This window comes from Macrobrachium rosenbergii, chromosome 7, assembly GCF_040412425.1.
Source record: "Macrobrachium rosenbergii isolate ZJJX-2024 chromosome 7, ASM4041242v1, whole genome shotgun sequence".
Lineage (NCBI taxonomy): Eukaryota > Metazoa > Arthropoda > Malacostraca > Decapoda > Palaemonidae > Macrobrachium > Macrobrachium rosenbergii.
In genome coordinates this window covers 26,367,501-26,380,497 of record NC_089747.1, presented here as the reverse complement: position 1 = coordinate 26,380,497, position 12,997 = coordinate 26,367,501, and the positions used below count along the sequence as shown (strand labels likewise).

Genomic DNA, 12,997 nt, shown 5'->3' with positions numbered 1-12,997 from the left:
TTCTTAATAATCTTTTAAATTTAGCCTCAAAACTTGATACTGAGTGAACATCTCACATCTCGTTTCTACCTAATAAACATGCATGTTCATCTTCAGTTATGGCAAGTGGCAGATCCTTATGCTGATCACTGTACTTACCCTCAACATGGGAAAAATATTGGGTCTGTGATGAAACAAGTTTAATTTTTTTTACGAATTTGTTCAATACATATTATTTCTTCAATGATGTGTCTGAGATTTGCACTTGAAACATGAGTACACTAAGTTAAAGTGATTGGTTTCCAATAAAACAATTTTTTTTATATAAATATTATATTTTAGAACTGTTTAATCTATAGACATAAGATTCCAACAAAATATATCTTGTTGATATACTTATTGCACGGTTTACCAAATAATTACCATAAATAGTTTAGCCCATTTCTAAATTTTCATAGGGATGGCCAGAGGGATTTGCTCAGAAGTGATGGGTAAAAATTGTTGTTGACAAAGCCAACAAAGTTGGATATCTATCTCGGAAGAGGCCAAAAGGAATACAGTAGTTACAAAGTAAAACAGTAAACAATGCAGCTGAAGGCCACAACCATCCAGCAAAGAACTTTCAGCATGAGTTTGTTGTCAAACAGTAGCAAATTAATATTTATTCTAGAAAAAGTTGCCAGAGTTTAAACATTCTGTTCACATTCCAGTAGTTGTAATTCATTTATAAACATTTTTATGCTTCAGTCAAAGCACAAGTTATGAGATTATCATTTCCTTTTGTATAGTTCCCCCAAGCATCAGTTTCTGTTGCAGTGCCAAAAAAAGAGTCAAGGCTCAGAAATATTCTCTTATGTTCAAGATTCATTTATAAAGTACAGTATACAGTAAACCCCCGTATTCGCGTTCTCATGATTCGCGGACTCATGCATTCGCATGTTTCCCTGTGGAACATATCTAGCCATTATTCATGAAAATTAAGCCCATTCGTGGTATTTTTCACTGAGAAATATTCACTAATTACTGTATTTTTCATATAATTTTCATGAATAAATGCACTTTTTGTGATAAAACTATTAAAATACTCAGGTATAAGCATTTTTTGGTTTTTCTTGTGTTTAAACTATCAAAATGGGCAGTTCTAAGTGTTTTAGAGGGTTTTAAGTATTCACAGATTTTAGTTATTCGCGGGGTGAGGTGCATCCCCGCGAATATGGGGGGGTTCACTGTACTGTATGTTAATTGTGTACATACGTTTAGATTGCAGAAATACGCATCATTAAAGTTCACATGAAGACTGACCAAGGTACAAGGTAGATTAGAGTCAGATATCAGAGAGAGAGAGAGAGAAAGCAGCCTACCTCACATCTCTTCCATCATTTTCATACAGAAGAAACCAGGAGCCATACATAAATATACATACATCACATATTTGTGATAGCTTTCATTACATAACCGACACTTCCTTTACAAAAGTTTAATGAACAAAAGTCACTGGCCTACTTAAGCTAGTCAGTATACTGTATATAGATTTATAAGTTTTACTAACTTGTTGGCCAAGTTACGCTATGTAATCATGGTAAATCAGGATAAAAACCATTGTGACTGAGAGACATATTTGTCAGTTTTAGTCAACTACCTGATGTTATTTTCTTATGTAGAAGGAATTAAGACGAGGAAAATCTCTAATCCATTCAATTTTAGATAAAAGATCTGTGTTAGAAATGTATGTATTTATCACATGAAGTAACTAAACAAGGAAAATGACTTATCTAAATTTTTCTGGTAATGTTTTATCTTAATATTTGTACAGAAAAAAAGCAAATTCAGCCTACCTAATACTATATATTTGATTAACAAATACAAATAACATCAGGTCTTCATCTGAATATCAATTGAATTTGGTGGTCTCATGAAATACAATATCCAACCTTTGCATTATAAAGACTTATCATACAAATCCCAAGAATAGGTGAATATCTGTAACAGCACTATTAAAAAACATACAACTCAAACTGTTCTCATCCTAATATATTAGAACATAGTTATGTCATAAGGTCTATAACAGAAAAAATCTGTTATATGGTAACATTTCTTTTCTTGAATAATTTGTCTAATTCTAACTCAATATAGGCGTTAGTGCCCCTGCAGCCAGCTACCACTTTTGCAGCCCAAGAGAAATATTCTTCCACTCGTTCCTCACTCCAGCCTTCTGGTGTTATCCTATCTAAGTCACGGAGATTGTAAAGTTTGTCGGCAAGTTTGACGAGCTTTGCCTCTGGTGAGGATGAAGCAGCATGAACAATCTGTAATTTCTTGCGTTCTTGTTTGTCAAGGGATTTGTCATCTGTTACCTGTTAGAATAAACATGCACCACTTGTTACAGAGAAGAGACCCAAAAAAAAGAAGAAAAAAAAAGAAACCTTGAGGGAAGTCTTTGAATCAGTGTTAGATCACGGCTTGTCAAAATTCTTTACTGTACAAAGTTGAAACATCTGTTTCCAGGACACAAATCTTTCACTTCTACTGAAGCATGCCACCACTTTTTTCTATTACAGTATTGTCTTTGTATCCTATTTCTCATCCAAACACTTAGTGCTATTATTTTATCTTTCTACCCTGACAGTATTCATCTCACCACTTCTATACATGTTTTCTGAATATCTACCCTCCAATTCCTCATCTAGCCTTTTACTGCTATTATTTGTCCTTCTACCCTTATGTTCCTCATCCCAACCACATACTACTTGCATTATTTTTCTCTACCTCCTATACCTCATCCCACCATAAACTGCTTAAGTCATGACTTTTTACCCTTCCATTCCTCATCCCACCACTTACTGCTCTTATTCTGTCCCCTTATTCAATGTCTTACCACTTATTGCATATATTCTGAATTTCTATCTTCCTTATTCCTCATCTCACCACTTAATGCTCTTATACAGTTTTTCCAAGTTTCTATTCATCCTACCACTATTCATACATTTTGTTTTCCTACCTTTCTTTTCCTCAAGCAATATTTAATACTCTTATTCTTTATCCCTCTGCTTCATTTCAAACTATTCACCCAGCCACTTAATACTTTGATTCTACTTTATTTCTTAATACTTTCCATCACTTGCAGCTTTCATTCTCAGTCCTATCTTAATATTCCTCAGACCACCACTTACTGCTTTTACTCTTACTGTTTACCCTCCTATACAACATCATCCCACAACTAACTGCTTTATTCTGACTTGCTACCCTCCCATTCCAAACCCAACCACATACTGTTTTTATTAGGAGTTTCTACCCTACTGCTCTGTTTTTTTTACCATCCTAATCCAAACTGCACCTCTTAATGTTCTTATTCTGTTTTTCTACCATTCTATTCCCCCAAGACCAATCAAACAATATTCATGACCAAAATCTAGGGATTTCTATATACAGCTGGTACTGAGAGAATAGCACTGCATCCATCCACTAGCTGTAAACCAAAGAAGAGATGATTATTTTCATCATACATATCTGGACATTTCACTAACATACATTTATAAGATATTACTGGAGATGTAGAACTGGGGTCGTAATTGGCTTGGCATGAGCTTTCACTTTCACATTTAGCTAATATAGTAACAGTACCCATTCTTCAAAATGTGCAAAAAAGACCAACTTCTGGCTAATCTACAAAAAATGAGAAAATAAATTATGAGCTAAATAATCTGGGTTCTTAAAAAAAATTAAAAAAAGGAAAACTTCCATGTGGGTCTCCACTTCCATAATTGTCAAGGTCCAGTAGAATACTCCAAGTTTCTAAATTAGTCAATTCTGCATCAGCAAATCAAGAATGAGGCATAGTGAGTTTCACATTACTCTGCTGACTGTAAAGGATATCAGCTAGAAGTGTTGCCTTGTACAGTGAATGATGTAATCATCTGATTTAAAAAAACAAGGCACTATTGATCTACTCCAAAGTATGCAGATCTGAGATTAGTCCACCATTCATTTTTCTGAGCTGTACCTACAACAGATCATTTCACAGTTGCAATGTAATCTTTTTCAACTGAAGAATAACTCTAAGCCACAACACTAGCTGAGTATGTGTAATTATTTTAATTCAATTAATATCTAAGCTCATCTTCAATCATTGCTGAACCAGGCTTTGTCTTTTTGATAATTCAGAGGGAATTCACCTTCTAGTTATGTTGACGAAACTTTCTTTTTGAAACGAAAAGCTCAATTTGCTTATACGACTCCAACCCATTTAAGTGAAAGATCTCGTTGAACTTCCATTCCGGAGTGCTTGAGTTTTTATACATATCTTTTGGAAATATGACAAATCAAAGGCAGCATGCTCAGTTTCAGATGCTAAAGAAATTAAAGCATGATCATTAGTCCAAACTGGAAGACCAACCATTCTGATTATAATACCAGGGGATTCAATAACTATTGACTTATTAAGAGGCAAAACTAATGTTATTGTCATCTGGAGTACAATAGAGGGAACACAAATGAAAGTTGCTATAACTGCCACAAATCTTTATAAGTTGAATGTCATCATGCCCATATTAAAAAAACTACAGGAAGGGATACTAATAATAATATACAATGCCATCTCCTTGTCCTGTGAATGCCATCGAATCTAAAGGGTACTGGTTTCTCAGAAACTGCAATGAGGATCTCAGACGAGTGCCTCACTTCAGCAACCACAGATTCTATACATAATAAATTATCAAGCTGTCTGAAAGCAACTACAAACATGGTCACAAATATTTGTATCCATATACAGTATATAACAATATATTAACAGACATTAGCACTGTCTAGTACAAACTGGTCCCAGATTTTGGTTGCTATCTCCAGCCAGTATAAGAAATATAAAACTATGTCATCTTTACTATAATATTTCTTAAAAAGTTACATAAAAATAAAAGTAGTAAAAAGATAACCTACTTAACAATGTTAACAAGACCGATGTGAAATGGAACAAGATTACAGTACAGTATATACAGAAAAAATGTAAACAAAGCCCATACACAAGTTTATCAAAACTGGTCAACATGACGATCTAAGTTTCTGCTTTACCAAACAAAATGCAAAATTACAAAATCGGTTCATCTCCTGATATTCAATATTTATTCTTTAGTAGTATTTTTCATGCCGTCTTGTGTCTTCTCAGACAAAATAGCATCAAGAAAAATAGAATAACAGATAACCGAGTTAATAAGCACAAAAAAGAATAATACAAAAATGCAAAACAGGTAGAATAAACATGCATATGTAAACATGAAAGAACTGTCCTGTTTTATCCACGGGGTGAAACTCAAAGCCTAAATAATTTCTGATGTTTAAAAAAAACCATGAGAAAAATGAGTTTACTGCATGGTTATGTTTAAGATCTAAAAACTTTTCCCTGGAGGATCCTAGTATATTTGGGTAAGGAAAATATACAGCATACAGATTCAAGACCAATGTGGCAATATTAGTGACTTGACTATACTTTAAAATATAAAACAGTTTCATATTGCTACCAAACTGTGAGTGACTTAATACATACCTCTGCCACTATCCCTGCAACTTTTGGACCAAACACTTCTTTCAGTTCATCATTTGTAGTGTCAGTGTCTTCAACAGTATCATGAAGTAACGCTGCCTGAATTACTGCAGGATCTTGAACACCACCCTCAATCAAAATATGAGCTACCCCTGTAAACAAAAAAGTATGAGTTACCCCTGCAAAAATAAAAGCATATGAGTTACCCTTGCAAAAATAATAGCATATGAGTTACCCCTGCAAAACAAAGCGTATGAGTTTCCCCTGCAAAAAAAATATATTCTCTGGGACTCAAATTAGGAGGGGATATGGTTCTAGACCCTCAGGTGTCAAAAATAGCATGGATTCAAATCCCTTCCACAAACAGTCGTACCTATAGAGAGTATTTACTTATACAGTATACATAACCTACACATATTGTGTGTACTGCAAACACTATATATCATCTCTATATCACTTAAAATTTCCTAAAACAATGCAAATGTTATACAGTTGTTATGTTGAACTGTTTTGTTACGGGATGCAATATAACAAAAGTCTATAAATATTCTGTACAGAATCAACTACCACAACCCCATGGTGTAGAATGTGCAAAACCCTAACTACATACGTGTACACAGTATAAGTCAGCAGAAACAGCGCAACATGTCATTCAAGATCATAGATTACTTTCATTTGACCGTAAAAAGAACTGTAAACATAGAATTAGTGTAAATGCAGTACAGTACAAAACATATTCTTTCTCTCTCTCTTGGAAGTTTCATTAATGTAAATGTGGATTTATTTAGATTTTTGTTCAAGACACAGTGAGCCCTGCAGTCTCTCTACTATAACAGTGATTGTATATATGACTTGAAAATGACTTGGTTATGTCATGGCTATAGTTCCAAGTCATGTTTAAATAGTAGCGTGTTGAAAGTACAACGATAATGGTACTGTAGTATGGTTAATAATATATATATATATATATATATATATATATATATATATATATATATATATATATATATATATATATATACCGGCAATTTCTGGATCGGGTCCCGTGTCAGTATGATGGTGAAAAAGTCCATTCAGCACTTATTTCTAGGTAATTCCGTTGCTAGATACCAGAGAAAGCTAAATGAAACGCTGGAGTTTTTACCCCCAGAGCGAGCTCCATTAGATGGAGTCGTGTATCAGATTAAAAGGGTGAATGTATATAAACACAGAACCTTTTTGTTGTGATTTTTGTTGTGCTCTTTATTTTGTGCTTTTTGCATCGTTTTGCAGCATCCTCACAAGGTCTTTTTCCATCAAAGTTGAGTACCAGTGTTTGGTTGTTGTTTGAGGCGATTTAGGCTCCATTATTTCCCTTTAGTTTTTAGTAATTAAGGATTTATAACGCCCGTCTGATCTCCTGAAGCCTCACGTGACCTCCCTGGGAAGGTTGGCGGTCTTGGTCAGCCCTGTTTTTCAATCTTTTTCACTGTTCCTCTTCATGTTTACAGGATGTATTTCCTATTTGTGATGCCTAATTTAGTGATTTTTGATTGATTTATTTTATTCTGAGTCCTTTTTCGGGAAGTGAGGGCTGTCGTTTAGGCTGGGCTACCCCCTCGGGCCTATTCGCCTCTTATCAATTCCATAACATGCCTTATTTTTGCCCTTCACTTCTCTTAGCTTTTGGGAATTTTATTTTCATTGGTACTGTTAAGATTATTTGTTTAATTTTTACTGTCATTCGTGGATGCATTTATATGATTTGATTATTATGGATATTTCTTTTGTCGGAGGGCGGCCATTTCCTAACCCCAAAGGGCTCAGAGGTTGGAAAAAGTCCTAAAAAAATATTGATCTACTTTTGTTATTTATCCATTTATCATGGGTTGGTTGTTAGCTTTGAGTTTTGCCCATATCCTAGTTTATCATGCAGAGCGTTACTTTATAAGAGATTTTCTATGAAAGCACTGGGGAGGGAGGATCAGGATAAAAGGCACGCATGACCATCATTGTGTTTGGAGTTAGCGTTTAGTGTATGGCACTCTCCTTAAGTTTTGGCTGGGGTCTTTTCATCTTACGTTTTCCTCTCCTGTTTTCAGTTTACCTTAGGCTAATAAGCCTCTTTGGCTGGAATGCTGAGGGATGTCACGTAACCTACCTAGTTCAGTCATTTTATGCCAGTTAGTTTCAGCACTGTTATGTCGACACACCCTTTATCCTCCCCACCGAAATGCTCCTCTCCTTGATTTTGTTTTCAATCTAGCAAACTTATCAAAACTTGGAGCATTTCTTCCTTTTAGCCTATAGCCTGTGTCCCCTTCTCTGCATTGTTTGCCAAAGAAATTATAAAACTTTGACCTTACCAGGCTTTACCCCCCTCTAGGGGCTGTTAGTGCCGGTGGTGCTTCCCTCTCTCCCGTCCACCATCTTTTGGCCTTCTTTGCCCCCATCTCCTTCTGACCATGGAGGTTGTGAAGAAAAGTCTCCTGGATAATGGACAAGCTAACAGCCAGCAAGACAGTAAACACGAATTCCCGAGCGCCCGGGTGTTTTGGTCCCACTCTCTGGTCGCTTTACGTTCTTCAGTTCCTGGTCTGTTACATCCCTCCCTTCCTAGCGCCAGCCTTGTTCAAACTTGTTGCGTGTCTTCAATAGATGGCACCGGTTTGATGTAAGGCCAGTTAGTGTTAAAAATTGAGGTCTTGTGTCCGGGCCTTTGACGTTTCTTTTTTTAGCCAACTACTGTCCGCTATACTGTTATCCAGGGCACATTCCCTTGCTTCCTCAGCCCGAAGTAGGTTCTAGTGTTTAAAGTCACATACCACCAAGTATGATTCAGTCTCAGAAACAGATTTGACGTTGCTGAATACCTAGCTGGTGACAGTTTTAACCTTCCCATTATCTTGTATATCACATACTTTTTAAGGCATGTTATTCTGGTTTGTTCAGGTGTGTTTGTTATGTTTTATTATGTAATTTATGTATGAGCTTTTATTTTTAGTCTGGTTTCCTTCCGGTCATTCCGGCAGGACGGTTCTATTATACTAAAATGTTGCTTTGGCACACTACTCCGGCACAGTTAACGGTGTACTTTAATCTCATACTTTTTAACAGCTGTGAACAGGGTAGCCTGCATCAATACAGAAAATTTAAGTTTTAGATCCCATCCCGTAAAAGTAAAAAAAAAGTGGGGATCTCTTAGTTTGGCACCTTGACGGATGTGATGTTTTACGCTTTATGCCAAACTATCGATGATACTGCCAGTTTCTTAATATCTTTATTTTTAGCCAAAACTGATAGGCATATGCCAAAGGAAGCTTTTTCTCCTTCAAACCATCACCAACTTGTTATTCTTCCGGCAGGTGAGCAAATTTTTGCCATGTTTTGGCATCCAAGCTTTTTAAAGTCTGGGTAGGGTGGCCAGATTTTTATTTAACGTAGTTTGGCTGGCAAACCTCTACTTTCTTGAAGGACATCTTATTTCCTTTTTCCGGCGCCTGGATCACAGCACGGTCAAGCAGCGGCGATCCTTTGCTTTTCTGTTGATTGCCGTTTTAGAGTTGAAAACAAACTTAATCCAGGAGTTCGCCTTAGCGGAGGTGTTTTCAAGACGCCGGATCTGGAATACGCCATGAATCTCCGAACGCACCTTTTTAAAACCGGGGGCGTAAACGAGGCAGGTTCTTCCCTGTTTAGCTCTCCATCTTCTCCGTTTCCTCCTTCAAGGTTTCACTAAATCCTCATACCTCACGGACGGTTTCTGATCTCCATTGTCCCTAAGGTAAAGTCTGTAAAGAAAAAGACCTAACAACTCTAGCAGGTCGATCTGAGGGTTCCCTGGCGGCAGCACGGGCGTGCAAGCCCGTTCAACATCTGTAGGCCTCCCCCTCCGGGAAGCAAGGGAGGGTCACAGTCGCGAAGGTGGTTCCTCCTCCTCCTACCTTCGCACGGACTCATTTCGTCCGAAGCTCTTCTGAGAGGATCGTAAACGCGAGTCAACAACAAGCTTTCTGGTCTTTCGATTCGGCACAATCTCTTTCGAGAAAGGTAGATTCACAGCAGGAATTAATCCAAGGACTTGCCGATAGCGGACCTCGCTCAAAAATCCCATTCTGTTCCTGACCTCCACTCTCCCTCCCCTTCGACCTGGGGAATCTCATGCCTTGCCCTTTATGCTCCAGAGCACAAAGGTACTCTTACCATAGAGGGTTTGGGCACAAGGAGACTGGAAGAACTGGGAATTCCATCCTCCGGACTGACATCTCCCTTCACAGGTTTTGCCAGGCTGAAGGAGGAGGTTTGGAATAGGTCTGACAAAGTCCCCAAGGAGTCCGTTATCTATCCTAGGGACCAAGCCCAGTCGTCTTTGATGAGGGACGCTGAGTGGCAAGCGGAGAACACTAGGCTCACACCAGCCAAGGGCAGTGTTCACTATGTTCACTTCAGTGATTCTCTTCCTCCTTCGCTTCAGTGGCCTCTCTGACTAGTCAGGCTTGCTAGAAGGTGTAAAGCCTTCCTCATCTCCGGGAGACGGACCCAACATCTCGTCTTTCCCGGAGGCACCGAGTTCTGGAAGGGAGCCCCAAATACGTTCACGGTGTCTCGTCCTTGACCCAGACTGCGCTCTGACCCAGCCTGTTCAGTGAGCAGCCCCAAGATCCCGGAGTCGCTCCTGAAGGCAGAGGCTGAAAGTAAGGATAGGCTCATGCCAGGTCTTTGAACTCCCTTTTGGCTTTGCAGAAGCAAACTTCTTTGGTTTGGGAAGATTCTTTGTTCCAGGTCTTGACGAAATCTCTCTTGGCAGTTTTCAACAAGACCTGTTTGACTTTATAACAGCTTCGACTGGCCTGCGAAGCATATCTTTTCAGCAGCCACAGTTCGACATGAACCAAATAAGCTTCTGAAGAGTTCTATCTGGGGAGCTAATCTTTTCCCCCCAAGAAGAAGTTGACGCAGTCTTATCTGAGGCGGGCTAGGGTCAATCAGAGTCTCCGCTTGGGGTCTGCCCTATAAACGGAAGCAGTCTGATCTTGCCGGGCCTTCCTCAAGTCCAGCAAGAAATTTAAACATTCAAACGCTCCCAGCTCAGTCTTTTGTCCAGGCTGTCCAGGTTCCTTACATGACCAACCATCAACCTCTTCCTCCCAGCCTCCGCCTCAGTATGTCCTGGTTCAGCCGCACATCAGTCTCTTGCTGCCCTCCTATGTCTCCTCCCGGCTTTCAATGCTGCATATGAAAGCCAGGGGAAATTTCTGGGCAGTCAACCAGAGGCAACAGGCCTCCGGAGGCTATTTTAGAGGAAGAGGAGCCAGCTCCTCTCCCAGGAACAGAGGAAGGTCGAGGCTCCAGAGGAAGCAAACACCGGACCAATGACATACTCTCCAGTGGGCGGAGGCTGTACCATTTCGGGCCCAGTGGACCTTCTGTCCCTGGGCTCAGAGTATAGTCTCAAGGGCCTAGGTGGAGTTGGATCGACGGTCCCTCCACCAGTCAGGTTTTACCAGACACTGACCAAGGATCTCGGGACTTTGTGAAGGATCTCCCTGCAGAAACAGGCCAGAAGAAAAGTGAGGACACTGAAGTTCCAAGGCAGGCTCTTCAGTGTTCCAGAAGGGTTCCAACAAGCGAGAGTAATTCTGGACTTGTCCCGTCTGAATTCCTACATTCGTTGCGACAAGTTCGGAGACAGTCTCCCAAGTTCAGACCCTCTGCCCCTGTGGAGCCGTAACCACCTCTTTAGATCTTTCCACGCCCTATTATCACGCCCCGGTTGCAAGAAGGTTCTCCCCTTTCTGGGGTTCAGGCTCGGAAGGCAGGCATACTTTTTCAGGTGATGCCTTTCCGGGACTCAACGTAGCCCCTGGCGATTTTCACCAAGTTGACGAACACGGTCGTGGCAGCAACTCGGTCTCAAGGGGGCGTGGCCGCGTATCAGACGACTGGATCATCTGGGCATCCAGCGTCGAAGAATGCCGGAGGGTTACAACCGTTGTGGTCAGCTTTCTGGAATCTCTGGGCTTCCGATGTGAACAGGAGAAGTCCCGCTGGTTCCCAGCAGTTGTTTTCAATGGCTAGGGATCCAGTGGGATCTAATTCTCACAGGCTCTCTTCCACCAACCAAGAGGAAAGAGATAGCCAGAGCAACCAGGCAGTTTCTCAAGTCCAAACGGCCTCTCGGCGGGCCCAAGAAAGAGTCTTGGGCTCCCTTCAGTTCCTTCAGTGACAGATCTGTTGCTGAAGACAAAACTGAAAGATATAAACAGAGTATGGCGAAGTGAGCAAATATCAGGCTCAGAGACAAGGTGTCTCTGATTCCTCCCATCTTGAAGAAGAGACTCTGGCCTTGGTCAACTGTCAAGACCTGTCCAAGTCAGTTCCCCTTCAGTTTCCTCCTCCGGCGTTGGTTATCCACACAGACACCTCCCTAAGCGGGTGGGGGAGGATATTCTCAACACCAAGAAGTGCAGGGGACTTGGTCCACCATGTTCCGCCAGTTCCATATAACGTTCTGGAGGCCATGGCGGTCTTCCTTACCTTGAAGAAGCTCCTTCCTCCCAAGAAGATTCATATAAGACTGGTTCTGGACAGCGCCACAATAGTCCACTGCATAAACAGGGGTTCAAAATCCAGCCGGATCAACCAGGTAATGATTGCATTTTCTCCTGGCGTGCAGAACAAGTGGCATCTGTCTGCCACTCATCTTGCAGGGGTCCGAATGTCGTGGCGGATTCTCTCTCGAGGACACCCCCTCGAGTCGGAGTGGTCCTAGACAGGGACTCCTTCAATTGGATCTGCGACCAAGTTCCGGGCCTGGAGGTAGATTTGTTTGCAACCAAGCTCAACAACAAACTCCCTCATTATGTGGCTCCCAACCTGGACCCTCAAGCTTTCTCCACAGACGCAATGTCATTGGATTGGAACAGGTGGAAGAAGATTTATCTGTTCCCTCCAGTAAACTTGTTGTTAAAGGTCCTTCACAAACTCAGGACATTCAAGGGTCAAGTAGCTCTAGTGGCTCCCTACTGGCCAAGAGCAACTGGTTTCCACTTCTGCTGGAACTGAAACTTCGCCACATCCAAATCCCCAGTCCAAAACTGACACAGGTAGTACAAACTCAGACTGTGTCAGCTTCCTCAAAATTCAAAATGCCTGGCTTTGTGGACTTTATGAAATTTACGGCTCAGAGGATGCTAATGTTGATCCTATTAATACCATGTTCTTGGAATCAGATAAGCCGGTCTCTACTCTACGGCAGTACGACTCAGCAGTTAAGCTAGCACTCTTTTTGAAGGAATCTGATGCTACAGTAATGACCATAAATTTAGCAATCTCCTTTTTAGGTCACTGTTTGAGAAGGGTTTAGCCTCCAGTACTGTTACTACAGTCAAAGTCGGCTTTGGAAAGTATTTTTATATGGTTTCAAAATTGACCTCACAGATCCTTACTTTTTCTTCCATCCCTAAGGCCTGTGCACGCTGAGACCAGTAATCCGTCCACAAGCGG

General features: G+C 40.4%; 1 protein-coding gene across 7 annotated transcripts in view; it reads right to left on the bottom strand.

The window, feature by feature from the left end:
- Positions 1 to 639: 639 nt before the first annotated feature.
- Mesh1 (Metazoan SpoT homolog-1) overlaps positions 640 to 12,997 on the bottom strand; it is a 29,192-nt gene continuing 16,834 nt past the window's right edge. For all 7 annotated transcript variants that reach the window (XM_067106855.1, XM_067106852.1, XM_067106857.1 and 4 more), the window contains exons 3-4: positions 5,516 to 5,664; positions 640 to 2,333 (exon numbers count right to left, since the gene is read on the bottom strand). In XM_067106855.1, coding sequence (XP_066962956.1) covers positions 2,058 to 2,333; positions 5,516 to 5,664 — 425 coding nt within the window. In that variant the 3' untranslated portion in view covers positions 640 to 2,057. The remainder of the gene's footprint in view (positions 2,334 to 5,515; positions 5,665 to 12,997) is intronic.